Consider the following 23,843-nt stretch of genomic DNA (forward strand, 5'->3'; position numbering starts at 1 on the left):
TGAGGGAAAAAAGACAAAAAATACAGTGTCAGAAATGAGAAAGGTAACATCACTACAACTTCTTAGATATTAAAAAGGATAACCAGGAATATTATGAACATCTTTATACCAGTAAGCTCACCTAAGATGAAGCAGACAAATTTCTTGAAAAACACAATCATCGAAGTTCACTCAAGAAGAAATAGATAATTTAAATAGCCCAATAGCTATAAAAAAAATTGAATTTATCATCAAATTTTTCCCATAAAATAAATTCCAGATCCAAATGGCTTCCCCAGTGAGTTCTGCCAAGTATTTAAGGAAGAAACAATATCAATTAAATACAACTCTTCCAGAAAATTAAAGAGAAGGGAATACTTCCCAGTTCATCTTAGGAGACTAGCATTCCTCTGATACCAAAACGCAACAAAGATATATAATAAAACTACAAACAAATCACTCATCAAGATACTAAGAATTTTTAACAGAAGGTTAGCCATCCAATCCAACAATGGATAAAAAGGAAATGCATAATGACCAAGTGGGACTTTTCTGGCAACTCAAGGTTGGTTTAACATTTGAAAATCACTCAGTACAATTTAGCATATTAACAGAGTAAAAAAGAAAACACATGTGATCATCTCAATAGATACGGAAAAAGCATTCAATAAAACGCAGTGTTTGTTCCCGACAAACTCTCAACAAAATAGAAGTGAAAGGGAACTTCTTTGGCCTGGTAAGGAGCATCTGGGAAGTAGGGAAGAACCTACTGTTGGGGGCGCTTGGGTGGCTCAGTCGGTTAAGCATCCACCTTCGGTTCCGATCATGATCTTGTGGTTCATGAGTTTGAGCCCACGTCAGGCTCTGTGCTGACGGCTCAGAGCCTGGAGCCTGCTTCAGATTCTGTGTCGAGGTCAGTTATGCAGAATAGAAAGTCCAGAGATAGATCCACACATAATACGATTGATTTTTTGACAAAGGTGAAGAGGCAGGTCAGTGGGGAAAGAGTCGTCTTCAGCAAATGATACCGGAACAATTGGTGGCAGATAGAAATGTAACCGATTCATATTTGTTGGCCACATGACCTCTTACTATGCTAAATTTGCTTAATTCTGTGTGTGTGTGTGTGTTGTTGTTGTTGTTGTTTTGGATTTTCTGCACACATAATTTACCATTTCACTGCAAATTCTTTTTTCCTTAACATTTTTTTTTTAGTTCCTTTATTTCTTTTGAGAGAGAGCGTGAGCAGAGGAGGGGCAGAGAGAGGGAGAGAGAGAGAGAATCCCAAGCACGCTTTGCACTGTCAACGCAGAGCCCCCTACAGGGGTCGATCTCACAAACCGTGAGATCATGACCTGAGCTGAGATCAACAGTCAGACACTTAACGGACTGAGCCACCCAGGCTCCCCTTAAGGCACTTTTTTTAAGTAGGTTCCATGCCCACCGTGGAGCCCAATGCAGGGCTTGAACTCATGACCCTGAGATCAAGACCTGAGCCAACATCAAGGGTCGGAAGCTCAACCAACGGAGCCACTCAGGCGCCACTCTTTATGCATTTGCTTTTTCTTCTTGCTTCGTCGCTCTGTGCCCAAGGCTGAATACGAGTGGTAGAACGGATAGCCCTGTCTAGTTCCTCCTACCTGCCCTCCAAGCAGCCAGAATGATGTGCCATGTTGCAGGGGCTTGGCCATGGGAAGGAAGAGCTGCTCTGCAGGACCTAGCTTTCTGGATTCTCAGGCTGGATTTCAAAACCCCTGTCTAGCTAAAAAGGAAGTGGGGCTTCTTCCTAGGGCATCTGCCTCCCTCAGACCTCCCAGGAGAGCAAGACGGATCGTGGGCAGGATTCAGACCTTTCTGTGTTTCGTGGCCATCACACGACCAGTTATGGCCAACCCCACCGCTGTTTCTCACACCCACGGTTTCTATAAGATCATCAGCTTCCTGTTGGGAGCAGGGAGTTGGAGTCTCATCCGTCAAAGGGGGACGGAGCATATCCGTGTGGCACATCACTGTGGTGTGGTGCTGCCTGTCAAGGGGACAGCTGCAGAGCTCGTGCCAGCCTCCCCTCAGTAACCTTTACAGGAAGCGGCCGTTTGCAGGGAAGTCCCTTTGCCTCCCACGTAACAACATCCTGATAAGTGCCACGTTAACCACCCAATCCACGGCTCTGCAGTGAAAGGCCGGTGCCTGGTGCTCACGCCTTGCCAACCGCGAGGCTTATTCTCTGAGGCCCCGCAGTGCCGAACTCCTCACGGATCAGAGAGGTTCCAGAAGTCCCAAAGAGAGCTCGTTTTCCGTTGCTGACAGGTCTGCAGGCAAACCGCATGATCACTGAACGTCAGGGCAGATGCCTCCTCTGCCAGTAATTCGTGATGACGACACCGGCCGGTGGTCAAGTGGGGCACCCTGGCCGCAGCCTCTGGGGCTCCCCCTCCTGTCCCCACCACATCTTGGGATGAGCCGTGCCCAGATTAAGAGGATTGGGGGAGCCCAAGTTTACACCTATAAACACCTGCTCCTGAGGATACGGTAAAGGACCTTCTCAAAGCTCACCCTGGAGTCCACCTTGGCTAAGCACGTCCCAAATGCTTCCTCCTACTCTTACCTCCTTATTCATGCCTAGAAATAACCTCATTTCATGGAAAATAGCGTTTTCCAGCTAAGGGAATTTTCCAGATGAGAAAAATTTATCTCTTGAAGCGCTTGGAATTTTATTATTTTAACCGATGGGGAGGGAAATCTTCCAAAAATGAACCACACATGGACTTCCTTGTACAGCTCTGTAATTTACTGGTGTATTGATGACTCACTTCGAGCAGCGGGGACTAGGCTGTAATCCCAGGATGCCTCTGGGTAGTTGAGACCCACGGCTCAGACCGAAAAGCCTGGAAAGTAAGGACCAGCCTTAAAAAGGAAGGAAATTCTGACGCACGCTACACTATGGATGAACCTTGAGGACACGATGCTGAGCGAAGTAAGTCACAAGACGAATTACGATCCCACTGATATGAGGTCCCTAGATACGTCCCATCCAGAGGCAGAAAGTAGAGAGCTGTTTGCCAGGGGTGCTGGGGAGAGGGGAGCTGTTGTAGAGAGTTTTCGCTGTGCAAGGTGACAAAGTTCCAGAGACAGACAGTTGTGATGTTTACACAACAACGTGTACGTAATGGCACAGAACCGTCCACTCAAAAGTGGTTACAATGGGAAATTTTAGGAGTATGTTGTCACAATAATAAATAATAGCCCATCTGCATTTTCGGCCAAGGGCGCTGACGACGCTCAGAAGAAACCAGTGAAACCAAGATGGCAGGCGGTGGAACCAGCCTTGAGTTGCATGGTGCAGGACCATGCAACTAAGCTCTTGGGGATGGTTTCCAATAGGAGCGTCGGTGGTGAACGTTAACTGAGCCTTTAGCACCCAGTGGGCAGAGGCCAAGCCCACGCAGAGACGGGCTGGCAGGGACACCATCTCGGTGAGGGCCTGGAGTGAAGCGGCCATCCCGAGGAAGACAGGGTGCTCAGAGAGCCCTCCGCAGGGCGGCCTTCCTTTCTCCTGCCCCGTCCACCGCACTTTGCTCACACCCCTGCGCAGGGAGCGGACCCAGGCGGGCCACGGTGCGCCTGGGTCCCTGGGCACGTCCAGCGTGGGTGGCCTGTGAGGGGGGCCGAGGGTGGGGCCGTTCCACTTGCGTTGTTTCCTACCTCCTACGTGGGCTGAGACGGGGGCAGACAAGAACACCATTTTAACATCTGGTCGCAAGGTCAACAACAACTACCCCCCATGGGGCGCCTGACTGACGTGTGAGACCCTGCGCTAAGGGCTTTGCTTGCTGACCCCACTGAGTCCTTCCCTACGAAGAAAGCACTGTAGTTCCGTCTTGCGGATGAGGAAACAGGCCCAGGGGCCAACCAGTATCAGTGGGTCAAGTTTCCTGAGCACCTGATGTGTACCCGATACTATCGTTCTGCTTCCTTCGTGTCTGTTAACCTTTGGACGCCCGCCACAGTCCTGTGAGGAGAGGAACCCCTCTTGTGCCCACTGAGGAAACCGAGACCTGGTTACCTGCTCAAGGTCACACAGGCAGGGAGGGGCGGCGCAGGCCTGCTAACCCAGGTGAGCTCACTGCGTCCCCTCCCGCCTCCCTTTTGGCAGGTGTATATCAGAAGTGAGAGGCCACGCGGTCCCAGAAGCCCGGAGAACTCCCTCCTGACCTGCAGGGATGTGGGCTCTTCCCCTCCCTCCCGGAACCTTCTCCTTCGTCCACAAGTGGCAGTGCCTTTAAAGAGCTACGACCACACAGTTAACTGGGCGGAGGGGTGTCGGTAGGCGCCCTCTCCCACGGGGGCGCTAAGAGCCCACAGAGAGCGATGGGCCCCTCCCTGGTGGCTCTGCTTCCTGTGGCTGCAACGACCTTCCTCCCCACTTCCCTCATGTGGCCGAGAAGCCCGCATCCTCCACGGCAGGTCGGGCCCCCTGCAGACAGCGGCACAGCGAGCTGTCTCCCTGGGACAGCAGCCTCCAAGCTGCTGCTTCCCCAACGCTTAGCAAAGGGCCTCACACGCAGGAGATGATCTCAAGCATATCTGGCAAAAAGGGGGCGCTGATGCACACTGCAACACGGGGACCCCGAAAACGTGCCGAGGGAAGGGAGCCAGGCACGGGCGAGCCCGCGGGGTCTATTTCCATTCACGCCGGAGTGGCCAGAGTAGGGACATCCACGGGGACAGAACAGAGATGGGCGAGCGCTTCGGGCTGGGGTGTGGGGACAGCGCTACCTAACAGGGATGGGGTTTCCTTTTGAGGGGATGAAAACATTCCAACGTTGGGGTCCTGGCTGCACAACTCTGTGAATAAACGCCAATGAACCATACACTCTAAATGGGCGAGCTGTTTGATACGTGAACTCGGTCTTGGGGCGCCTGGGGGGCTCCGTCGGTCGAGCGTCCGACTTCGGCTCAGGTCACGATCTCGCGGTTCGCGGGTTCAAGCCCCGCGTCGGGCTCTGTGCTGACGGCTCGGGGCCTGGAGCCTGCTTCCGATCCTGTGTCTCCCCGTCTCTCTGTCCCTCCCCCACTCATGCTCTCTCTCTCTCTCTCTCTCTCTCAAAACTAAAGAAACATCAAAAAAAAAAAAAAAACGTGGCGTGTGAACTCTAGCTCAATGTAGCTGAGGAAACAACACTGAAATCCACTTGCCTGACTGGCTGGCACTCCGTAGGAGTTTGTCGAGGATGCTGAGAATCCCAAATAAACCCAGTAACGTTGGGATGTTGGATGTTGCCGGTGACGTTAGCCATGTTGAAGAAAGGAAGTCTCTGGTCCCTGATGTCAGAGGCGGCCCTGCGTGCAGGGTTAACACTGGGCGCAGCTGCTGTGCTTCGCGGGGAGGGCGAGTAGGTGTGCGTGTCCCGGCCTGCCGATCAGGAAACCCAGGCATGCGAGGTCAGGCAACCGGCCGACCTCACTTAGCGAGACAAGTGGCAGCCAGTTATGGCCAAGAATAGCGCGGGGCTTCTGACTGCGTCTCGCTCGCTGCAAATACCGCCGCCCGTCATCTGTCTGATTAAAAAGGGACCATAAAATATGAAGTGGGGCAGCGGCACTCAGACCTAAGTTGGGCTCGGGCCGGCGGAGGAACGGATCCTGTCTCTGCCTTCCAGTCCGCCTGGCCCCACGTTGCTCGTGCGGGTTAGCCTCCCCGGACACAAGCGCGGAGACGGAGCTCATTCGCTCAGATGTGTTCTCTTTGCACTTAATTTTCATCTTCCAGTGTCCGCGGGGCCGCTGCTGGCTGGTGTTTGGCACCACACGGTGGGGTGGCCTCCGGCGCTGAGGTTGTCAGAAAAACGGCTACGGGCGGTCTGGTCGAACTGGAGTGCTGTGGCCGGGAGAGAAGAGACGAGCGAGGGCGAAACACGGCTGTTTGAAACCCACCCCGTTCTGCAGCTTCCCAGCTGAGTGACCTCCAGCAAGTCCCGCAGCCCTTTCTGAGGGCCAGTTTCCTCCTTTGTCAAAGTTTCCCTTCTGTATTCCGTGTGCTCAGCGGTGACAGGCACCTCTAGGGCCCTCCAGCCCCGAAGCGCTCGCTCTGGATGTGCGTCTTTGCAGGACTTAGCCGCACGCTGAGGACTTGCGCGGGCCCTTTTGGATAGGGTGTGTGCACGGTGCTTCGGTATTTGCCTTAATGCAGTGGCCGGCCCCAGGCCCCGGCCAGGTGAGAAACAATGTCTGTGGGGCCAGCCCGGCGGGACAGAAGATGGCCGAGAGGCAAGTCGAGCCAGAGGTGAGAAGGCACATGTGAGCCGATCGAAACGTCCAGGGGCCTGACGGCTCCGGCCGCCCTCGCCCTTGCAGTTCCCATTAAGCTGTCTTCCTCTTGGACCACAGCAGGTGGTGTTTCCTCTATGGACTGAAGCCCTGACAGTGAACCAGAGCCCAGAGCCTGGGCTCTCCCCAGAAGGGGCCAGAGGTGACAGGCAGCCTGCGCGTGGGGTCCTGGTGTGCCTGCTTCTCCCAGGCATCCCGGGGCGGGTGGGCCCGGCCCAGCCCAGACAGCCGGCTCGCCCAGGCCCCGCTCCTGGAGGGGACCTTGCGACAGCTGGCTCGAGTCTGGTGTCTGCGTCTCATCCCAGTCTGGGACTTCTAAATTTAACCTGCTATCAGCCTGAGAGGCGGGAGGGCTTCCACTGGGTGACTAAATGCCACTTGGAATCCGCTATACTCATGGCCAGCCTCCGGACACACTCCCCCCTCCCAAAGGCTACCCCCAGTGTGGGGGTGCCCTCAGAGCACCCTCAGCTGTGTGCCGGCCTGAAGGTTCAAACCTGAGCAACTCTGGCTTAATCCGGATGTGATCCAGCTCGGCTTTCTCCCACTGCTGGCTAGGCCTGCACCCCTGTTCTGTGTTCACGCATGAACATGTACACACACACACACACACACACACATACCAGGCACTCCCAGAGGCAGAGCTCAGGAGCCAACTCGACAACCGAAAGCCAAACCTCGGCAGTGAACTGAACCACCCATAAGCCATCTGGGTGGAGGGCGGCCAGAGGGGCCTGTTATGCAATTTCCTGCTTTGGTGTCTCAGACCCAGGAGACAGGATGCAGAATGCTGTTGGGTGGATGCCGCGTGGAAAACCCAGAGAAGAAACCGAGTCCCCGATGCCCAGAGCGAATGCGGGGGCGGGGGGGGGGGCCTTGCCCTCCGGGGCAGTGCTGAAAGGCTGCCGCCAACCCTGAGGGGTGAGCCTGCGGTCTGCAGCTGACCGGGTAGCCCCGGGCCCGACTCACTGTGGGCATCAGGGAACTGAGGGCTGCACAGAACCTTCCTGTGGGAGGGGAGAGGCATTTCCTGCCCGGGGAAGCCCAGGATGGAGTGAGCCAAAGGCACGGGGCTTTCTTAATAGTCATCGATACTTATTGAGCACCAAATGTATGCTTCGCAGCAACAAGCCAAGATTGAGCGTGCGCGTGCAGCGGTAAGGGTTTGGGCTCCAGGGCCAGGGTTCAAACTCCACCTCTGCCTCTTCCCGGAGGCGTGGCCTTGGGCAGCTTGTCGACTCCTCTGTCCCTCAGTTTCCTCATCTGTAAAACAGGGATCCCAATAGCACCTGGTTTTGTGAGGGTTCAGTAAGTTAACACCTGGGAAACTGAGTAGGACCCGTGTTTTCACCACGTCAGCTGGGAGGCAGCTACCCAAAGAATCGCCACTTTCCATACAAGGTAAATGGGGCTCGGAGAGGCTTGGTGTGTGACCCGAACTGGTGCAAATTGCCTGGAATCCATGGCCCGCCCTCAGAGCCCACACCCACTCCAGGACCTCTGGGCTCACCCACCTCCCGTCCTTTCATAAGAAAGTTCTCAGCAAAAGAAAGTTTTTACTCTGCAGGCTTGGGCCCCACGCAACCCCCTTCCGTCACCTGCCGGCTGGGGGCAGGGCACAGGGCCACGTTCTAGACTGACACTGCCCTGATGCCTGCTTCTCCACGCGAAGACAGGTTTGCAAGGTCCAGGGGGTAAGGGCCCCATCTGAACACTAACTCCCCTTGTCCACGGTTTCTTCTGTTTTCCAGAAAGCCAAGCCGCCCTCAAGTCCTGCCTCCACCTCAAGCCTGCGGTCCCTCCTCACCACGGGGCACAGCCAGGGGCACTTTGGGCGGGGACCTGAGGCCCCAGGGCTGCAGACAGCGGAGGACGCGTCAATAAGGTGACCCACCTCCAAATACGCTCACTCCTGTGGCCGCAGTACAGGCCCGTGGACCCCAAAATGAACCAGCACTTTAGAAACATCCAGACCCTAGCCAGGCCTACTTTAAAATTACATTTTATTTCTCTTTGTGAATATTTGTTGTTTTTCAAAAAGGTTAATGTTACATGTTCTTCAAGAGTCTTGTGCCTCCTGGTAAGTGCATTGGTTTGTTTTCACAGTACTCTCCACGACCACGGATGGTCCTTATTGCTGGAGGAGTGTGTCCACGCCAGGAAACGGGGACACCGGAGGGATTGGGGACCCAGGTGAGAAGCCTGGGGTCTGTGCTCCCGACAGGGAGGAGGCCCAGGGACCAGACCCAAGCTAAGCCCAGTGTCCTTGGCCAGACCTGCCGTTTCTCCAGGGTCTTTCCAGCCCCGTGTTCAGAAAGGCCGGGAGGGACAGAGAGAAAGGGGTACAGGAGGGGCAGGGTGAGTCAGGGAGCAAGGTGAGCTGGGGCCCAGGCATGCGGGGGGGGGTGGGGGGGCGGGCAGCCACAGCAGGCGTGCCCCCTTCGGGTGGGCACAGCGCCGGCTCCTGGCAGGAGGGCTCGCTCACGCTCAGCGAGCGCCTATTTGCGGGACGCTGCCCCCAGCAGCTCAGGGCCACCCCCTAGCACAGTAAGATCCCCTTCGTGGTGACCCAGCCCAGAACCAGAACTCCAGCTTCCTGACCCCTCGCCCAGGGCCCTTCCTCCTTTTTTAGTGCAAGAAAGACCTGAGTGCAGAGAAGGGCCGCTCCGTCAGGAGGCCAGGTCCTGTTCACGGCATCAGGACGCCGTCACCCTGGCCCCCCGCCCACCCGCTCCTGGCCTGGCCCTTCCCCAGAGGTAGAGCTGGGACCCATCGTCCCTCTCACTCGAGGCTCAGGCCTCCCCGGGCGACTGGGTCTCTACACACCAAGGGGCACAGGGGGAAGGTCCTAGGCCTGACACAGGGGTTCCCGGGCATCGCGCAGGCAACCACAGTCCCGTTGTTCTGGGACAGCTGTGGGCCTGATGTCGGGAGCGGGGCTGGAGAGAGAGTTTGGACGTGAAGCACCCCTTGGATAAGTATACCACCACGTGGATAAAGGAGCAGAGCAAGGTGACCCACATCCTCCCACGCTGTCACCGGGGCTCGTCCAAGTGGCTCATCGGCTGCAGAAATGAACGCTTTTTCTTTCCTGACGGTTTTCTGTGCTTGGGTATTATTATTTGAAACCCAGGGCCGGGTGAAATGGCTGGAGGAAGGGGGGCTTCCGTGGGGTGTCCCTTGTAGGTCCCGCAAGCAGCCTTCAAGGCAGAAGGCTCGGCGTCGCTCAGGACCATCCTAGGGCTCCGGAGGGCCCTGGACCCGAGGGAAGGTGGCCCTCCAGACTGGCCACGCTGTCCCGACCAGCCTCCAGAGTGGCCCCGATGCCTGTCAACCGTGGCCCCACGTGACCCCCGCCAGCCCGAGGCCCCGCTTTGCTTCCTTGAGAATCAGCAGCAGAGGGGTGTCTGCCGACAGCCTTCCCGGCCTCCCCAGATCCAGGACCACCCCCCCCCCACCGCCCCCCGGCGGACAGCGTCTCCCCAACCTCCGACACTGGCGCCCAGAGCCCGTTTGCAGCTTCCCCCAGAGCCCCCGGGAGGGGCATCCCCTGAGAAGGAGCCAGGAGGGAAGTCACCCGCCTTTCTTACCTTAGAACTAAATCTGGCTCAAGGTGGCCGGCCCTCCAGGCGTTTGGGGCCAGTGTGGACGGAAAAGGGAAAGGCGGACCCATCTGTGGCTGGGTGCTGAGGACAGGAATGGCGAAAATCCCCCGGGCTCAACCCTCCTTCTCTCCTCCCAGATCCACCCCAGGCAAGTTAAGGCTGCCAAGAAGAGAGAGGAGGAAAGCCCAGATCCCTTCTGCACAGGTATGGGGTGGGGGGGTGGGGCACGGGGGTTTCCACCTGAGCCCGAGAGAAGGGTGGGGGGGTCTTTAGGTGGTCTGTCTGGTTTCGTTTCTGCTGAAACGAAAGAATGAGCAGCTGGTTTTAGGTCTAAATCTGTCCCCCTGCCCCCCCCCCCCCCCCGCAAGCCACCCGGGAGGAGGGGCCAGGCACCCTCTCTCTCTGCCCTGGCCCTGCCCCCTCCCTCACCTCTAGCAGAAGGTGAACAGTCCGGTAGAAAAGAGATCCTATTTCTTTGTCGGTTTGGGGCTTTTTCCTTTAAATTCAGCTTAAGGCAGAAGAAGTTTGGCAAAGCGAGTCTACGTAAGGCCGCGTGACGGGGGGACGAGGGAGCTGCCACGGGGGTGGGGGGAGCCGCCACTCACAGATCAGCAGCAGTGCCGGTCAGGGTCATGACCAGCTCCGCCTCCTCCCGCCCCTGAACCTCGTAAAGAGGTGTTTAAAAAACAAACAAAAAACAAAAAAACAAAAAACAAAAAAAACGAAGAAGAAGAAGAAGAAAAACTGAAAAAGCAGTTGATTCGGGGAGGCTTGCAAGTGAATGACTGAACTGCCAGGAGAGGAGACCCGAGGTGAAGGGGCACGTGGGGTCAGGTGTCCCGGCCGGGCCTCCCCCTTCCCGAAAGGAAGCAGGTGCCAAGAGGGCTGGGGGAGGCCATCCCGGGGCCTTTGCACAGTGAGATCCGCCCGCTCGAGAAGGTAGAGTGGTTGTATTTTGCTGAATGACTGAAGAGTCCGTGTGGGTGTGGGTAGGAGCAGCGTTATAATTCGAGTCTAGCCTAGCAGGGCGCCCTGGCCGTTACCGGTGCTTGGGCGGGATCACCACGAGCGGCTGCCCGTACTTGGGCCGCCACATGAGGACCTGAGCGTCGTTGGCATTGGGCTTGACCAGGGCGCTGGGCGGTATCGGCTCGTTCTTGCTCAGGATCTTGGGCTGGTCCTGGGCGATGGGCTCCCGCAGCCTGGCGCGCTGGCCGAGGGGCCGGTTGGGGTTCACCTCGATGCTGAGCTGCATACGCCAGTGCAGCGTCTGCAAAATGATCATGTCATTGGTCGAGGTGTTGGTGGCCACCAGCCACGTGGTGAAGCTCTGGTCCCGGTAGATGTTGGTCAGCTTGGCCACGTTGCTCTCACTGACGGGCACGGCCCATGTGACGCTGGGGTAGAAGTTGTCGTTCATGCTGATGATGAACTTGGAGTCCCTCTTGGTGGGGCCCACAATGGTGCACGTCTCCGTGGTGTTGCCGTACCAGGGGTAGTTCACCCCGTCTGAGTCACTGATGGCCTCGATCTTGCCCTCCTGGAGGTCCGGGAGCTCCCAGCTGGACCTGAGGACAGGAAGACCAGTTTACTCAGTCGGCCACCCACAAGGCTGCATCCCTGAGGCTTACCTCGCGGGGCCAGGGCGGCACCAAATGATACACAGACAGCCACCGTCACGTCTGGGCTCCCCCAGACACAGCCCCCGTCAAAGCCACATCCTGTCCTCCTGCACCATCTCAACTCGGTCACGGCAACTGTTACTGTGACAGTAGCTCTCAGGCGGAAGGGGACACCAACCTGTCCTAAGTTACTCTGGGGACACGTGCTCCCGGGGGGGCTGGGAGCACAGCAGCGTCTGGGGCATCAACACTCATCAACACTCATGTCCATCGTGCGCCCGGCAGATAAAGAGAGTGAAGCCAGGGGCTGGATTTTTCTTCCCCAAGCAGTGGGGCCTGGGACCCAGGCGGCCAGACTTCATCCAGGGCCACTCCCACCCGAGCCCCTGTGATCCCAAAGGTCAGGACGTGCTGCACCCAGACTTCGGCACAGCCGAGGAAGCCAGCGGTCCTCTCCAGAATACGCTGCTCCCTGCGACGCGTGCTGGTTCACAGCCGCAGGATTCGCAGTGGCCAAAAGGTGGGAGAAACCCAAGTGTCCATCAACGGGAGCGTGGATAAACAAAATGGGGTCTGTCCACACAATGGAATATTCTTCAGCCTCGAAAAAGAAGGAAACTTTGCAGTATCCTACGGCGTGGATGAACCTTGAAGACATCATGCTAAGATAAGTCAGACACAAAAGGATAAATACTGTATGATTCCACGTATAGGAGATCTCCCTCGGGTCATCAAATTCATAGAAACAAAGTAGAACAGTGGATACCAGGGGAGTGGGGGCGGAGAGTCAATGTTTAATGGGTGTAGAGTTCCAGGTGGAGAAAATGGGAACGTTCTGGAAACAGATGCACAACGACGTGGATAGACTTAATGCCACCCAACTCAAAAATGGTTCAGATGGTGAATTTCATTGGGCATAACTTATCGCTACAAAAAGACGCACCCCTCTACCAAAATGCACTGCTTCACGTCAGCGATTAGCAAACCTGGGGCCACCCTGGGAGGGATGAAGAGGCATGTGATTTTGCTAATTCTCCTGTTTATTTCATTTCTGTTTTCATTTCATTGAAAAAGTCACAAATTAGGGTAACACCTGCCTACCAGGCCATCTCCTGCCCGGGGCCCTGAGCTCATCAAACTCCCAGGGAACTGGGGCAGCAGCTCAAACGACCTCCCATTTCTGAAGTCCCCACCGGTCCCCGAAAGCCAACAGGCCACAGCAGTCACGGGCAGGCGAGGCCGGGCAGGCCACCCACACAGCAGGTCGTGAGCCCGCTGACCCGGCTCTCCTCGAAGGTGGGTATCACGGGCCGGAAAAGGAGTTTAGGGTCCCTGTCCTGGATTTCTTAGAAGCCTGTGCCTTTGCCCCACCTGTGTCCAGGTGCCTAGAAAGCACCCCCTCTGTGTTCTCACGGTGACCGTACTCGCTTGCAAAAGGTTTTCTTTTTTTTTTAAGGCAGAAAGTAAACTTGCAAAAGGAACTTTACTCTTCAGTGGCTGTCTTTCACTTCCTAAGAGCTGGCTTGTTTTGAGGGAGTGGGGCTCAGCACCAGAGCGGCCCCCCTCTCCCCCAGCCTCAGGTTTCCTTTCCTCCCCAGCCTCCAAATGCCCGAGCCTCGGCTCAGTCACAGGCGGGTGACGGTCCTTATGAGCCAGCAGACAGTCGTGTCTCATGTGGGATATTACTCAGAATCAGGTTCCGGGGCCTTTGTCTTCCAATCATCACAGACCCGCATGGGCTGCCTCTGTTCCCCAGGGCCCCAGCCACCCCCCCGCCGCCCTCGCCTAGTCGATGAGGTGGGAGTGAATGCAGTTAAGGGAACAACTTCTGGGGGACACACGCCAGCCCAGATCTAGCCTCAGTCCAGCTACTAGCTCTGATTAAGTTACAAGTCTCTGAGCCTCCGTTTTGTCATCAGTTAACTGAGGATAGTCCTACCCACCTTGCAAGGTTTTTGTGATTATTAGATGTATTGATATAAACATATAAACGGCAATACGTAGAAGCTTCCAGAAACCATGTTGGGGGGCATTTAGAGGTGTGCCAGCCCTGACTGATCTGAAGCCTCTGTGACCTCCGCAGTTTGGGGATCATACATGCTTGGAAAGGAACGAACTGCATGCAGTCACTGCCTCCTCCAAGATTCCCTGTTTGTTCTGGGATGACCTTGAACTTCAAAGCAGATCCTCAGTTCTTTGCTCCATGGCAGAGAGGGGCGAGGTGGGACCCCAGCCCTGCACACACCGAACCTTTTCCTTGCTGCACGGCAGAGGTCCCACAGGCGGGCTGTGGTGCACAGAGGCCACTTAAAGGTGTGAGCAAGGCTCCCAGGACTGTGCACACACACGTTGGAATCAGACTCCTCACTCTCCCTCACATGCCCTGTTCCTGTGGCAACCCCCATCCACCATCCACTCACCAAATGTTTGCAGAGCACCCTCCATCGGTGTTTGCAGAGCACCTGCCACTGGAGGACGCTGCACCCTCTGGGCACCTGGCACCATCCTGGACTCTCTCTCTCTCACCTCTGCACACTCCCCTTCTCCTTTGTCTTCACCCTGGCCAGGACCCCTCCCTCCTCCCGGGTCTCCCGGCCTCTACTCCTGCCTCCTACAATATTCTCCCAGAAGCGGGAGTGATCTTGTCAAAACACAAATCTGTCTGCACTGTCCCTCAAAGCCAACGCATCTGAAGCCCAGGACCCCTCGTGCGCACACACGCACGCACGCACGCACGCACACTCTCCCCAGGCTCCAGACCCACCAGCCGCTCTCAGTTCCTCTAATGGGCCATGCCCCTCCTGTCCCCCCCTGTCTCGAGGCCTTCTGCCAGGACCAGTGTCCCTCCTCCTCCTGTGCGGGTCACTGCTCCTCATGGCTCAGCTCCGGAGCCCCCCAGAGAAGCCCACCCTGACCCAACCCAGGTGGCCCCATATCCGCTGCTATTCAGTCCTCGCCCTGCTGCTTCCTGGAGCATGCACAGGGGTGATCCGATGACCATGCGATCGCTTGGTGATGATCTCTAGAGGGCAGGGGCCAGGCCTCCAGGATGTAGGCAAATAAATGTTGGTGGCCTGGATTGGTGACTGTGGGCGGCCTGCCCGGCCTCGCCTTCAGGGCCTGGGCCCCAAAAGGGGGTCTCCTGAAGGAGTTTAGAGTGCCCAAAGCCGCCCCGTTCATGCATCGTCTCACCTGGAGTAGCTGTCCCTAGCACCCGCTGTCCTTGCAGTGACGCCGGTGACAATGGTCATGTTCCCTAAGCACAGAGGACGTGTCAGGCACCCTATGTATGTACGTCCCCCCAGTGCTTCTCCTCATCCACCCTGGGGACACGTCAGAGGGGCACGTTTTATACAAGAGGCTTGGAGACGGTACAGGCCTATCTCAAGGTCACACAACCACAAAGCCGCCAGGCCAGGACCTGCAACCTGAGTGAGCTCTTAGCCAGCGGTTTCAAAAGACTCTCACTCAACCATGCGCACACACACACACACACGCATGTGCACACATACACAGAGGCCCTTACCCACAGGCCCCCAACACAGGCCTCGCCCAACACTCACACACACACGCACATACACACACGAGCTCAAGCATCACAGCTGGCCGAGGGTGTGGGTCTGAGGGGGTTAGAAAGGCCTTCCCTGGAGACCGAGGAGGGTAGAGGCGATGCTGAGGGCCACCCCTGGGGGCCGGGGAGCATCACAGGGGCAAAAGCTTCTGGGTAGAGGTGAAGGAAACCAGGGATGCCCAGCGCGGTGCCTCGGAGGGAAGGTGAGGCTGGCCCTTTCATTGGCCTTGGACGACAGGAGCACACCTCTCCCAGCCGCCCGGAAGAGCCTGAAGGGCTCTGCCCCCAAAACAGACGGCCCCTCACGCCCCCGGGGTTCTCCCGCCTCTCCCGGGGCTCTGACCGCGTTTTGAGTTCTGGACCCCAGGGCCAGACTGGACCCCAGACAGGGGTCTCAGAACAGTTTCCAAACTTCCCATCTCTATTCGTTTTGGTCCCATCTACATTCTACATACTCCCTGTACTATTATTCACTTCATTGTTTCCCTTAAAATCATTTTTTTAAAAACCTGCATTTGGTTTTTCCTAAGAAACACACGGAAATAACACGTTGAGTATCCTAGATACATTTTTTCCCCCAAATGTACATTCAAATAAATACGTTGCTTTAAATTACAGTTGTATCGGGGCGCCTGGGTGGCTCTGTTGGTTAAGCGCCGACCTCAGCTCAGGTCACGATCTCCTGGTTTGCGAGTTCGAGCCCCGCGTCGGGCTCTGTGCTGACGGCTCGGAGCCTGGAGCCTGCTTGCGATTCGTGTCTCCCTCTCTCTCTGCCCCTCCCCTGCTCGCACTGTCTCTCTCTCTCTCTCTCTCTCTCTCAAAAATAAAAAATAAACATTAAATTACAGTTGTACCTAGGCTTAACTGAGTTCACTTCAATATTATTTCACATCCCACAACTGATGCCCGTTAGATGCTCCGAGAAACTCATTTACAGACAAGGAGTTGAGGCTTGAGGGCAAGAGGGCTGCTTGGGCCGAGGCTTTTCTGCCCACACTGGTCCCACTGGCACTTAGGGCTTATCTCGCCCGGTCCCCAGGTTTACAGATCTCATGGTCTTGTACAATTTTCAAAACGTTCAAATTCTGCAAAAGTTTGCAACCGGGAGCCCAGTTTCCTGATTTCTGCCCCATGTGCCCGCCTGCCAGGCCAGCCCCTTCCCACCAGGCACCTGCTCTCCGAGGGAGGGTCTGGGGGTGTCCCCCCACCGCCTGCTCCCAGAGTGTTCCCAAAAACCAAGCCCCACTCCTTTTGCAGCCCACCCCACCCCCCCTTTATCCAGGCCCCAGCACCATGTCCCCTGGAAAGGACCAATGGTGCCTAATCTTAATTTTTAGTTGTAAAAGCTGTGTTTTTCTTTAAAAAAAAAAATCGCTATAGAGAAGTATATGAAGTGAGAAAGGAAAGCCACGTCTTCCACGCCCGCCCCCACCTCACTGAGGTTACTCACCACATTACGCTTTGGTAAACATCCTTCTAGACCTTTCTCTGCATAGACCCACGGTACGTGTTCCCACTCACGGTGTTTTCTTTTAAACAAAAATGGGGTCCTACGCTACATGCTTTACAACTTTTAAAGAAACGTTTTATTTTGGAGAGGCAGACTGAGAGCGAGCGAGCCAGGGCACAGGGAGGGGAGGGGCAGGGAGAGGGAGACAGAGGATCCCAAGCAGACTCCACGCTGTCAGCCCAGAGCCCAGTGTGAGGCTCAAACTCGCGAACTGTGAGATCACGACCTGAGCCAAAGTCGGATGCTTACCTGACCGAGCCGCCCAGGCGTCCCCTTATATTTAAAAAAAAAAAAAAATTTTTTTTTGCAAGTGCTGGAGTTTTCATCCTCATAGATACATCCTTCTGGCCTGGGTCTTCCGTTCACACATTAGGCAATTTGTTGTTGTTGTTCAGATGTTTTTTTGTACGCCTACCCTATGCCAGGCCCCGGGCCAGGTGCTCAAAGTCCCTGTAAGACAAACTCTACAGGTAGAACCGCACTGAAGGGCATGTAGGTTTGAAATTGTAACAGAGCCAGCCAAACCCACCTTCTAGACGCTGCCTGAACTGTATGTACCCCCTCAAACAGCCCGTGAGGCTGTCCATTTCCCCCCAACCCCAACACCGAATCAGCTGCATTTCTACCCGGAGCCGATCAGCAAAGAACAGAAGATCTCAGGATTTAATTTGTTATTTCCCTGATTGCCACGGCTGTCGGGTGCCTCCTCGCACGTCTCCGGGCGCAGCCAGCTTTTGTTTTCGGCACTCGGAAGGTGAGGGTTGGAGCCATCGCTTGGCTGGGCCGGTCCGTGGGGAGCTCTCTTTGGGCTGGGCAGTCCCCCTCACTTCCTCCCGCCCCAAAGCCTGGAAACAAGGACTTCCCTCTCCCACCCACACCACCCTCGCCTCCGCCAGGGCCCAGCAGATGGGGGGAGGCAGCCTTCCGGTCCCAGAGAGGAAGCTTCGTCCTCGATTGTTCTGTGTGGGCCCACAGCCGCAGGAAGGGGCCACGTGGTCACCCGCTGGAGCAGAGCAAGCCTCCTTGGGCAAGTGGCCTCAGGTCTCAGAGGCTGTGTCCTCGTCATAAAAGGAGGGCCCCATGACGTCCTTGGGACACAGGAAGGGGAGCCCGGGCAGCTCTGTTCATCACCCAGCTCCGGCGTCCTGCCACCGGCCTGTGGCCTCAGTCCCTGCGCCCCCGCCTGGCCCCTTCCCACCAGCCTCCTTGTGGTCCCGAAGCAGGTGTCCCCCCGTGTGCTGGCTGGAAGGACCTTGCAGGTCTCCTCGCTCAAGGCTCTCACGCCGTAGGCGGGTCTGCGACACCCAACCCCGGAAGAGAGAGCGGCTCTACGTACAGCAGTCTTCCCGCTGACTCCGCCAGGCATCCCGGATTTAATAATCAACTACTAGCACCTATCACACCGACATCTGTCGTGGATCGAGTGCATCGTGTGTGCCGGGCACTGTGCTGAGCTCTTATCGTGCACTATCTCATTTAACCCCTCACAGCAACCCAGGGAGGGAAGGGACCATTCTCCCCATCTCACAGATGGGAACAGAGAGGCCCGGAAAGGCTAAGAGACTGGTCTCAAGGTCACAGCACCGCGGGAGGGCGGAGCTAGGATCCGCACCCGCCTGGACCAGGGGGACAAGGGTGAGGGGAGGTGGCACTGTCCCCCCTGAGAGACCCTGTCTCTTGAGCTATTCCCCCCACTTCACCCCCAAGTCTGCCCTTTGGCCTTGGCCGTGGGCCGGCCGCCCTGAGGGCTTCAGAGAAGGGCAAACGAGGGACGACATGAAGCGTCTCCCGCACGGGCTAGAAACTGTGACTTGTCACTTAGAAGGCTGTGCCAGCTGACAGGTGGTGGCTGAGGAATTGCGGAGGATGGGGTTGTGAAGACAGGTGTCTCCAACAGTTTGGGGTGGGGGAGGTGGCTTTTAAAGCAGTGTGGGCTGGCCCGAAAACCATATAGAATCCCGTGAAGCTGGCACGGAGAAACTCAGCGCTCCATGGCTCTCCTCTGGAGGAGTCAGGGTATCACCGAGGTGGCTTGTGTGACAGTTCCACTGCATATATTTCCAGCCCGGGATGTCATTCTGTAAAGTTCTCCTGGATTAGGGATTAATTTTAAGCAGGGATAACGTCAAAGGGTATTACGGGTTCCGGTTAAGGATTTGGAATTAATATTTTGAATACAAGCCCGTTCGTAGAGAACGGGAGCCCTGACCTTAACCTTTGCCACCTGGCTTCCCTCTCCCCTGGCCACTGAGGTCCCGGGCGTGGGTTTCATTCTAATGATCTCGATCGTCTGGGTCTAGTCTGGCGGTTCTCATTCGAGGGTGGCTTTGCACCCTTCCCGGAGACATCGGGCAGGGTCTGGAGATCACAGCGGGGGCGCTGGGTGCTCCTGGCATTGAGATCGTGCCCCGCGATCACGAGTTCGAGCCCCGAGTCGGGCTCTGTGCCGACCGCTCGGAGCCTGGAGCCCGTTTCGGATCCTCTGTCTCCCTCTCTCTCTGCCCCTCCCCCTGATCGTGCTCTGACTCTCTCTTTCTCTCTCTCTCTCTCTAAATTGAATAAACGTTAAATATATATTAAAAAAAAAACCAAACAGGAAAGAGCGTCGTTTGGGGTTGGGAAGATGGCACCTAAATGTTTCCAATGCTCAAGAAGCAGCAGACATCAGGCTTTCATTAAACAAGCCCTTCTCATCTGCAGAGGCCGCCGGTCGAATACAGAGGTCTGCCCAGGATCGGAGGAGCCGTGCTCTCTACTAATTCCACTTTTTAGCACGATTTGGCCAATCAGTGGTAAGTGGAGCTTTTTCCAACTCAGCGTCTTAGCCACACGGTGGTCACCTAGCACGGTCCTCTCCCTGGCCCCTCAGAGCCACCTGCGGGCAGTTCTCTCCTTATCTGCCCTGGCGGCTGTCACCCGGCACACGAGGTGGCTGGCGGGGGGGGGGGGGGGGGGGGGGGGGGGGGGATGGCTCCACACGGCCCCTGTCCAGAGAGCCTCAGGTTCTGCCCTCTCTGTGGAGCTGGTCCTGCCCCAGCCGGGAGTGCGGAGGCAGGAAGAGCGGGTGCAGGGGGACCCGAGAGGGGGCGGGGGGGCGGGGCAGGGCAGAGGAGGAAACAAAAGGAAGCAAATGGAAAGCACACAAAACGGCCTTCAACCTCGCAGAGCTCAAATCATTCGTGACTTGCGCTATTTTAACATTTTTAAAAGTCAGGAAGTGGGTGCTTTGTGAAAGAGAGAGACCTGGGCTCAGGAGAAACTTCACTCCCAGGAGAAGTTTGATCTGCCCGGATTCAGCCACGATTCTCAACTTTTTACGGACGCCGTGGCTCACCCCCACCCACCCCCCAGGAGAGAAGAACGCTCACATAATAACCACGTTAAAGACCACCGAGGGCTTGGTGCCGTGCCGACTGCTTGACAAATGTCATCTCTCGTAATTCTCGCAGTAAAAGCTACAGGGCAAGGACTATGACTGGCCCTACTTGCAGACGGGGAAACCGAGGGTCAGAGTGGCTGAGGTCACACACCCTGGAAAGTGGCAGAGCCTGGACGCCCGCCCAGGTCTGCCTGACTGCAGTCTAGGTGCGCACTGGGTTCCTCTAACCAGGAACCAAGGACTGGCACAGAAAGGGAAAGTCATCTCGGGTCTCCGGCCTCAGGCCTGCCTCCAGCAACAGTGCCTGAAAGTGCTCAGAGCGGAGGCTTTAAGCCCCTGTGTGCAGATGGGGAACTGGAGGCCCCGGCCGGGCCTGTTCCTCCTCGGTGCCCGCCGCGCCGCCTCGGCACTCGGCCCCTTTGGTTCTCCCCCAACTTCCTCCCGGCGCTCGGATCTTTCCAATCTTTCCATGGTCAGCAAAACCCTCTGCCTTCCCTACCCCTTCTCGGGAAGAACGTAGCCTGTGCCTCAAACCCCCAGAAAACTCTCTGCGCCTGTGTCTTGTCACTCGTCCCGGATCCTTTGCAGGGTCCAAAAAAGGTTTCTGGCTGAAGGCTTCCTAGGATCTAGTCCACACCGAATAACTCAGAATCATGTTTCCCTTCTTGCAATGGAAAGTCAGCACCCCCCCCTCACACACACACACATACACACACACACACACACACACACACACACACACCGAGTTAAAAGCCACTTTGGAGAATGAAAGGGCCTTGGGTAGAGACATCGGGTTGACGGAGGGACATGCCCCGCGTGGGCCCCTGTGGGGTGATCCTGTTTACGCCTTCATTTTATGCTTTACCGCGTTTCTCGTTTGCCTTACGACTTCAGAGTCATTAAGGAAACGCAATGAGATTTAGCGTCCTGCCACCTTCCATCCCCTCCCCGCCCCCTCTAACTTCCGAGGGGCCCAGGATGTCCTGAGACCCGGGAAAAGGCCCAAGTCCTGGGGGTGCTCCCCTGCTCCGCTCCTCCCTTGAAGAACCGGGAAGAAGCAGCGTGCACCTGGAGAGGCTGGCCGTGGGAGAGTATCCCCCGCCAGGCCCGGGCACAGTTGGGAAGCTGTCCCTGGGGCCCGCCTCGCTCTCTCAGAGGGACCTCGTGCTCGGAAACAGCTATTTTCACCTCCCTGTCTTCAGGCGGCCCTGGAAGCTAAGTGGCTTTCCTTCCTGGCCACCTCTTCTCTTTCCACACTGGGACGACCACCCCCAGGAACCCCAGCGCATGCCAGGAAAGAAGGTGCCGGCTCCCCGTGTCCTGCACCCAGACGTGCATTGTCCTGGGAACGTTCTGGACCCCAGGCTGGAGGGAAGAGGCCAGTGGGCTCCTCTCAGCTGTGAGGGCCCCCTCTGGAGCCTTCTGGACACTGACACAGGATGTCTACAGCAAGCGGCCTTCTGCCTCGGGGAGAGAAAAACGCTATACCCTGAACCGAAAAGGCTCGGTTTCTAAAACGAGCCACCCTCTCAAACAAAACACCGGAACAGCAAAGCATTTCCCCCCGCCCCGAACCTCCCCGTCCTGATATGCATGTGAAAACACTGCAGAGACAAGTTCGAGCCCAGCACCTGTGCAAGTAACTATGGAGGGCTCCACTGTCTTCTCCTTAACTTCCGCCACATGGACCTCTCCGGGAGGCCTGAGCCCCGGGGTGGGGGGGGGGGAGCGAGAGGGGGGTGCCAAGCCTCAGCCTCTGCTTTCTCAGCATCTCGCAGGGAAGGACGCAGGAACCCCAGGGGCCGGTGACAGCAGGAAGAGAGGTCCCAGAGCCGTGACCCCGATCCGAATCACCAGGCAAACCCTGGAGATCACCTGGCCAAGGAGGACACAGGGACGGCTTCCACCGCTGCCTGAAGCTTCCCTCCCACCCCAGGCCTCCAAGCTCCCCACCCCGAGCAGCACCCCCCCACCCCCGACAGCTTGTGTCCGAGCAGTACTCACATGCCCTGTTCCCCATACTGGTTGTAGAACTCCATGTGGCTGCACGCCTGGATCCAGCCAACGACCCAGGTCTCTTTCTTGGGGATGGGTGGCATGACCACCTGGGCCGAGGCACGGAAGTGGGGTGTCCTGTAGCGGAGCACCACGCTGGAGGACTCATCGATGCTGGTGGGGATGGGGTCAATAGAGGCTTTCACGTCAATCACGGTGATGCCTTCCCGGAAGACTCTGGCTTTGCCCCCGATGCTCTGAATACAGCCCATGGCACAAAGCAGCGCTCTGATCTCCAGGGAAGGCCAGCAGTCCCAGAGAAAACTGGGCATTGAAAGGACGGAGGTTGCGGGACCCAGTGCAGACAGGACTGCTCTCCAATCTCAAAGCTCAAGACCGATATCCATAGGATAGAAAACTTCACTGAGTAGAGGGGGTCTGCATATCACTATCTCGGGCCTGCTTAGAAATAAGGATTTTGCTGCATTTCAAGAGCCCTGGGTCCTCTCCTCTTCTGCTAGCAGTGGACAAAAATCACCGATATTCTTTGGGTTAAGAAAAAGGAAAGTTTGGAGGTTAATGGGTAATCATGGTGCTCAGCCAGCCAGCCCTTCCGTGCCTCACACGCGGGGAACGCAGCTCGGAGACGCTCCCTGAAGTCTTCGGGCGGCGAAGGCGAACGCCGGCAGACACATAAATAAGGAAGGCTCCGTCCCCTGCGCCGCGCCGCCACCGTCGCTGCAGAAGTCCTACTTCCTGCCCTCTGCCTTCCGCACGCGCTCGCTCGGGGCACACGCACCGGCCGCTCGCCCAACGGGGCCCAATCAATGGAAGAGCAGTTTCTGTTCGAGCGCGGAGGCCCCGGCGCCCTCGGGGGCGAGCGCCGACCCGCGGCTTCCAGGAGGCGAGCGCCGGGCACCGGCCGCCCGCGGGGTCCCCGAGGAGCGCGGCGCGGCGCGGGTCCCCGTCGGCGCCCACTCGCGGGCGCGGGGCGACGCCCCCACGCGGGCGCCCCGCGTCCCCCCTCCGCTGTCGCTGTCGCCGCCCGCCGCCGTGCGGGGCTCCGGGGCTGCGCTGGGGCCGCCGCCCGGCTCGCCGCGACCGCCGAGGACCTGGTTGGGGGGTGGAAGGGACAGGGCGTCAAGGCCCGCCTCAAAGTTGAGCCGAACTTTGCTGCGGGGAACGCGCGAGGCGGCGACGCGTGTGCGCGGGCTGCAGAGCTGACGGCGCAGCTCTGGGCGGTCTCCCCGGAGGCGGCGGCACCCCCCCCCCCACCTCCGCCCGCCCCGTCAGTGGCGGCTGCACGACCGCGCGCACCAGCGAATAATCGCCGCCCGTGACATCTCCGCTGACACCTCCCGGCCTGGGAGTGGCGGGGGGGGGGGGGGAGGGCGACCGGCTACACTGCAGTGGGCCGCGTGGACTTGCCCGCCCTGGCACTGCCCCTACCGCCTCGCCGCCGGCGCCCCTTCCCCGCCGGGTCCCTCCGGCCCCCTGGGGGCGCAGTGCCACCCCGCAGGCCGGTCCGATCGGGCGTGCGCCCCTTCCCGGGCCGGGATCCTCCGACTCCGGAGGGTGCAGTGCCCCAGCCCCGCCGCGTCGGGCGCCTCTGTCCCCCACCTCGCCAGCCCCGAGCGGCCCCGGGTCCCCGCGCGTCGGGCGCGCTCACCGCCGCCGGGCAACTTTGGCGCGCACGCCCCCACCCGGGCGGCGCCACCGACTCACCTGCCCCTCGGGCCGCTCCGCGTGCCCCGGCCGCCGCCCTCCGGACGCCCCTGACCCCGCCGCGGGCACGTCCTCGGGGCGTCCCCCCCCCCCTTCCCCCGGGCAGTGTCCTTTGGCTCTACTGGGGTCT

General features: G+C 57.7%; 1 protein-coding gene across 2 annotated transcripts; it reads right to left on the reverse strand.

Moving 5' to 3' along the window:
* Positions 1 to 10,248: 10,248 nt before the first annotated feature.
* FAM78A (family with sequence similarity 78 member A) lies at positions 10,249 to 22,949 on the reverse strand. Of its 2 annotated transcripts, none has more exons than XM_047830160.1 (2): positions 21,998 to 22,949; positions 10,249 to 11,479 (listed from the first exon to the last, which is right to left on the reverse strand). In XM_047830160.1, exons 1-2 carry the CDS (start codon positions 22,318 to 22,320, stop codon positions 10,951 to 10,953), a joined length of 852 nt encoding a protein of 283 aa, XP_047686116.1. In that variant the 5' UTR covers positions 22,321 to 22,949; the 3' UTR covers positions 10,249 to 10,950. The 2 variants fall into 2 exon arrangements, with proteins under 2 accessions (XP_047686116.1, XP_047686118.1); XM_047830162.1 differs by lacking the exon at positions 21,998 to 22,949 and adding an exon at positions 13,912 to 13,917.
* Positions 22,950 to 23,843: the final 894 nt, after the last annotated feature.

The sequence above is a fragment of the Prionailurus viverrinus genome, chromosome D4 (assembly GCF_022837055.1).
Source record: "Prionailurus viverrinus isolate Anna chromosome D4, UM_Priviv_1.0, whole genome shotgun sequence".
Classification (NCBI taxonomy): domain Eukaryota; kingdom Metazoa; phylum Chordata; class Mammalia; order Carnivora; family Felidae; genus Prionailurus; species Prionailurus viverrinus.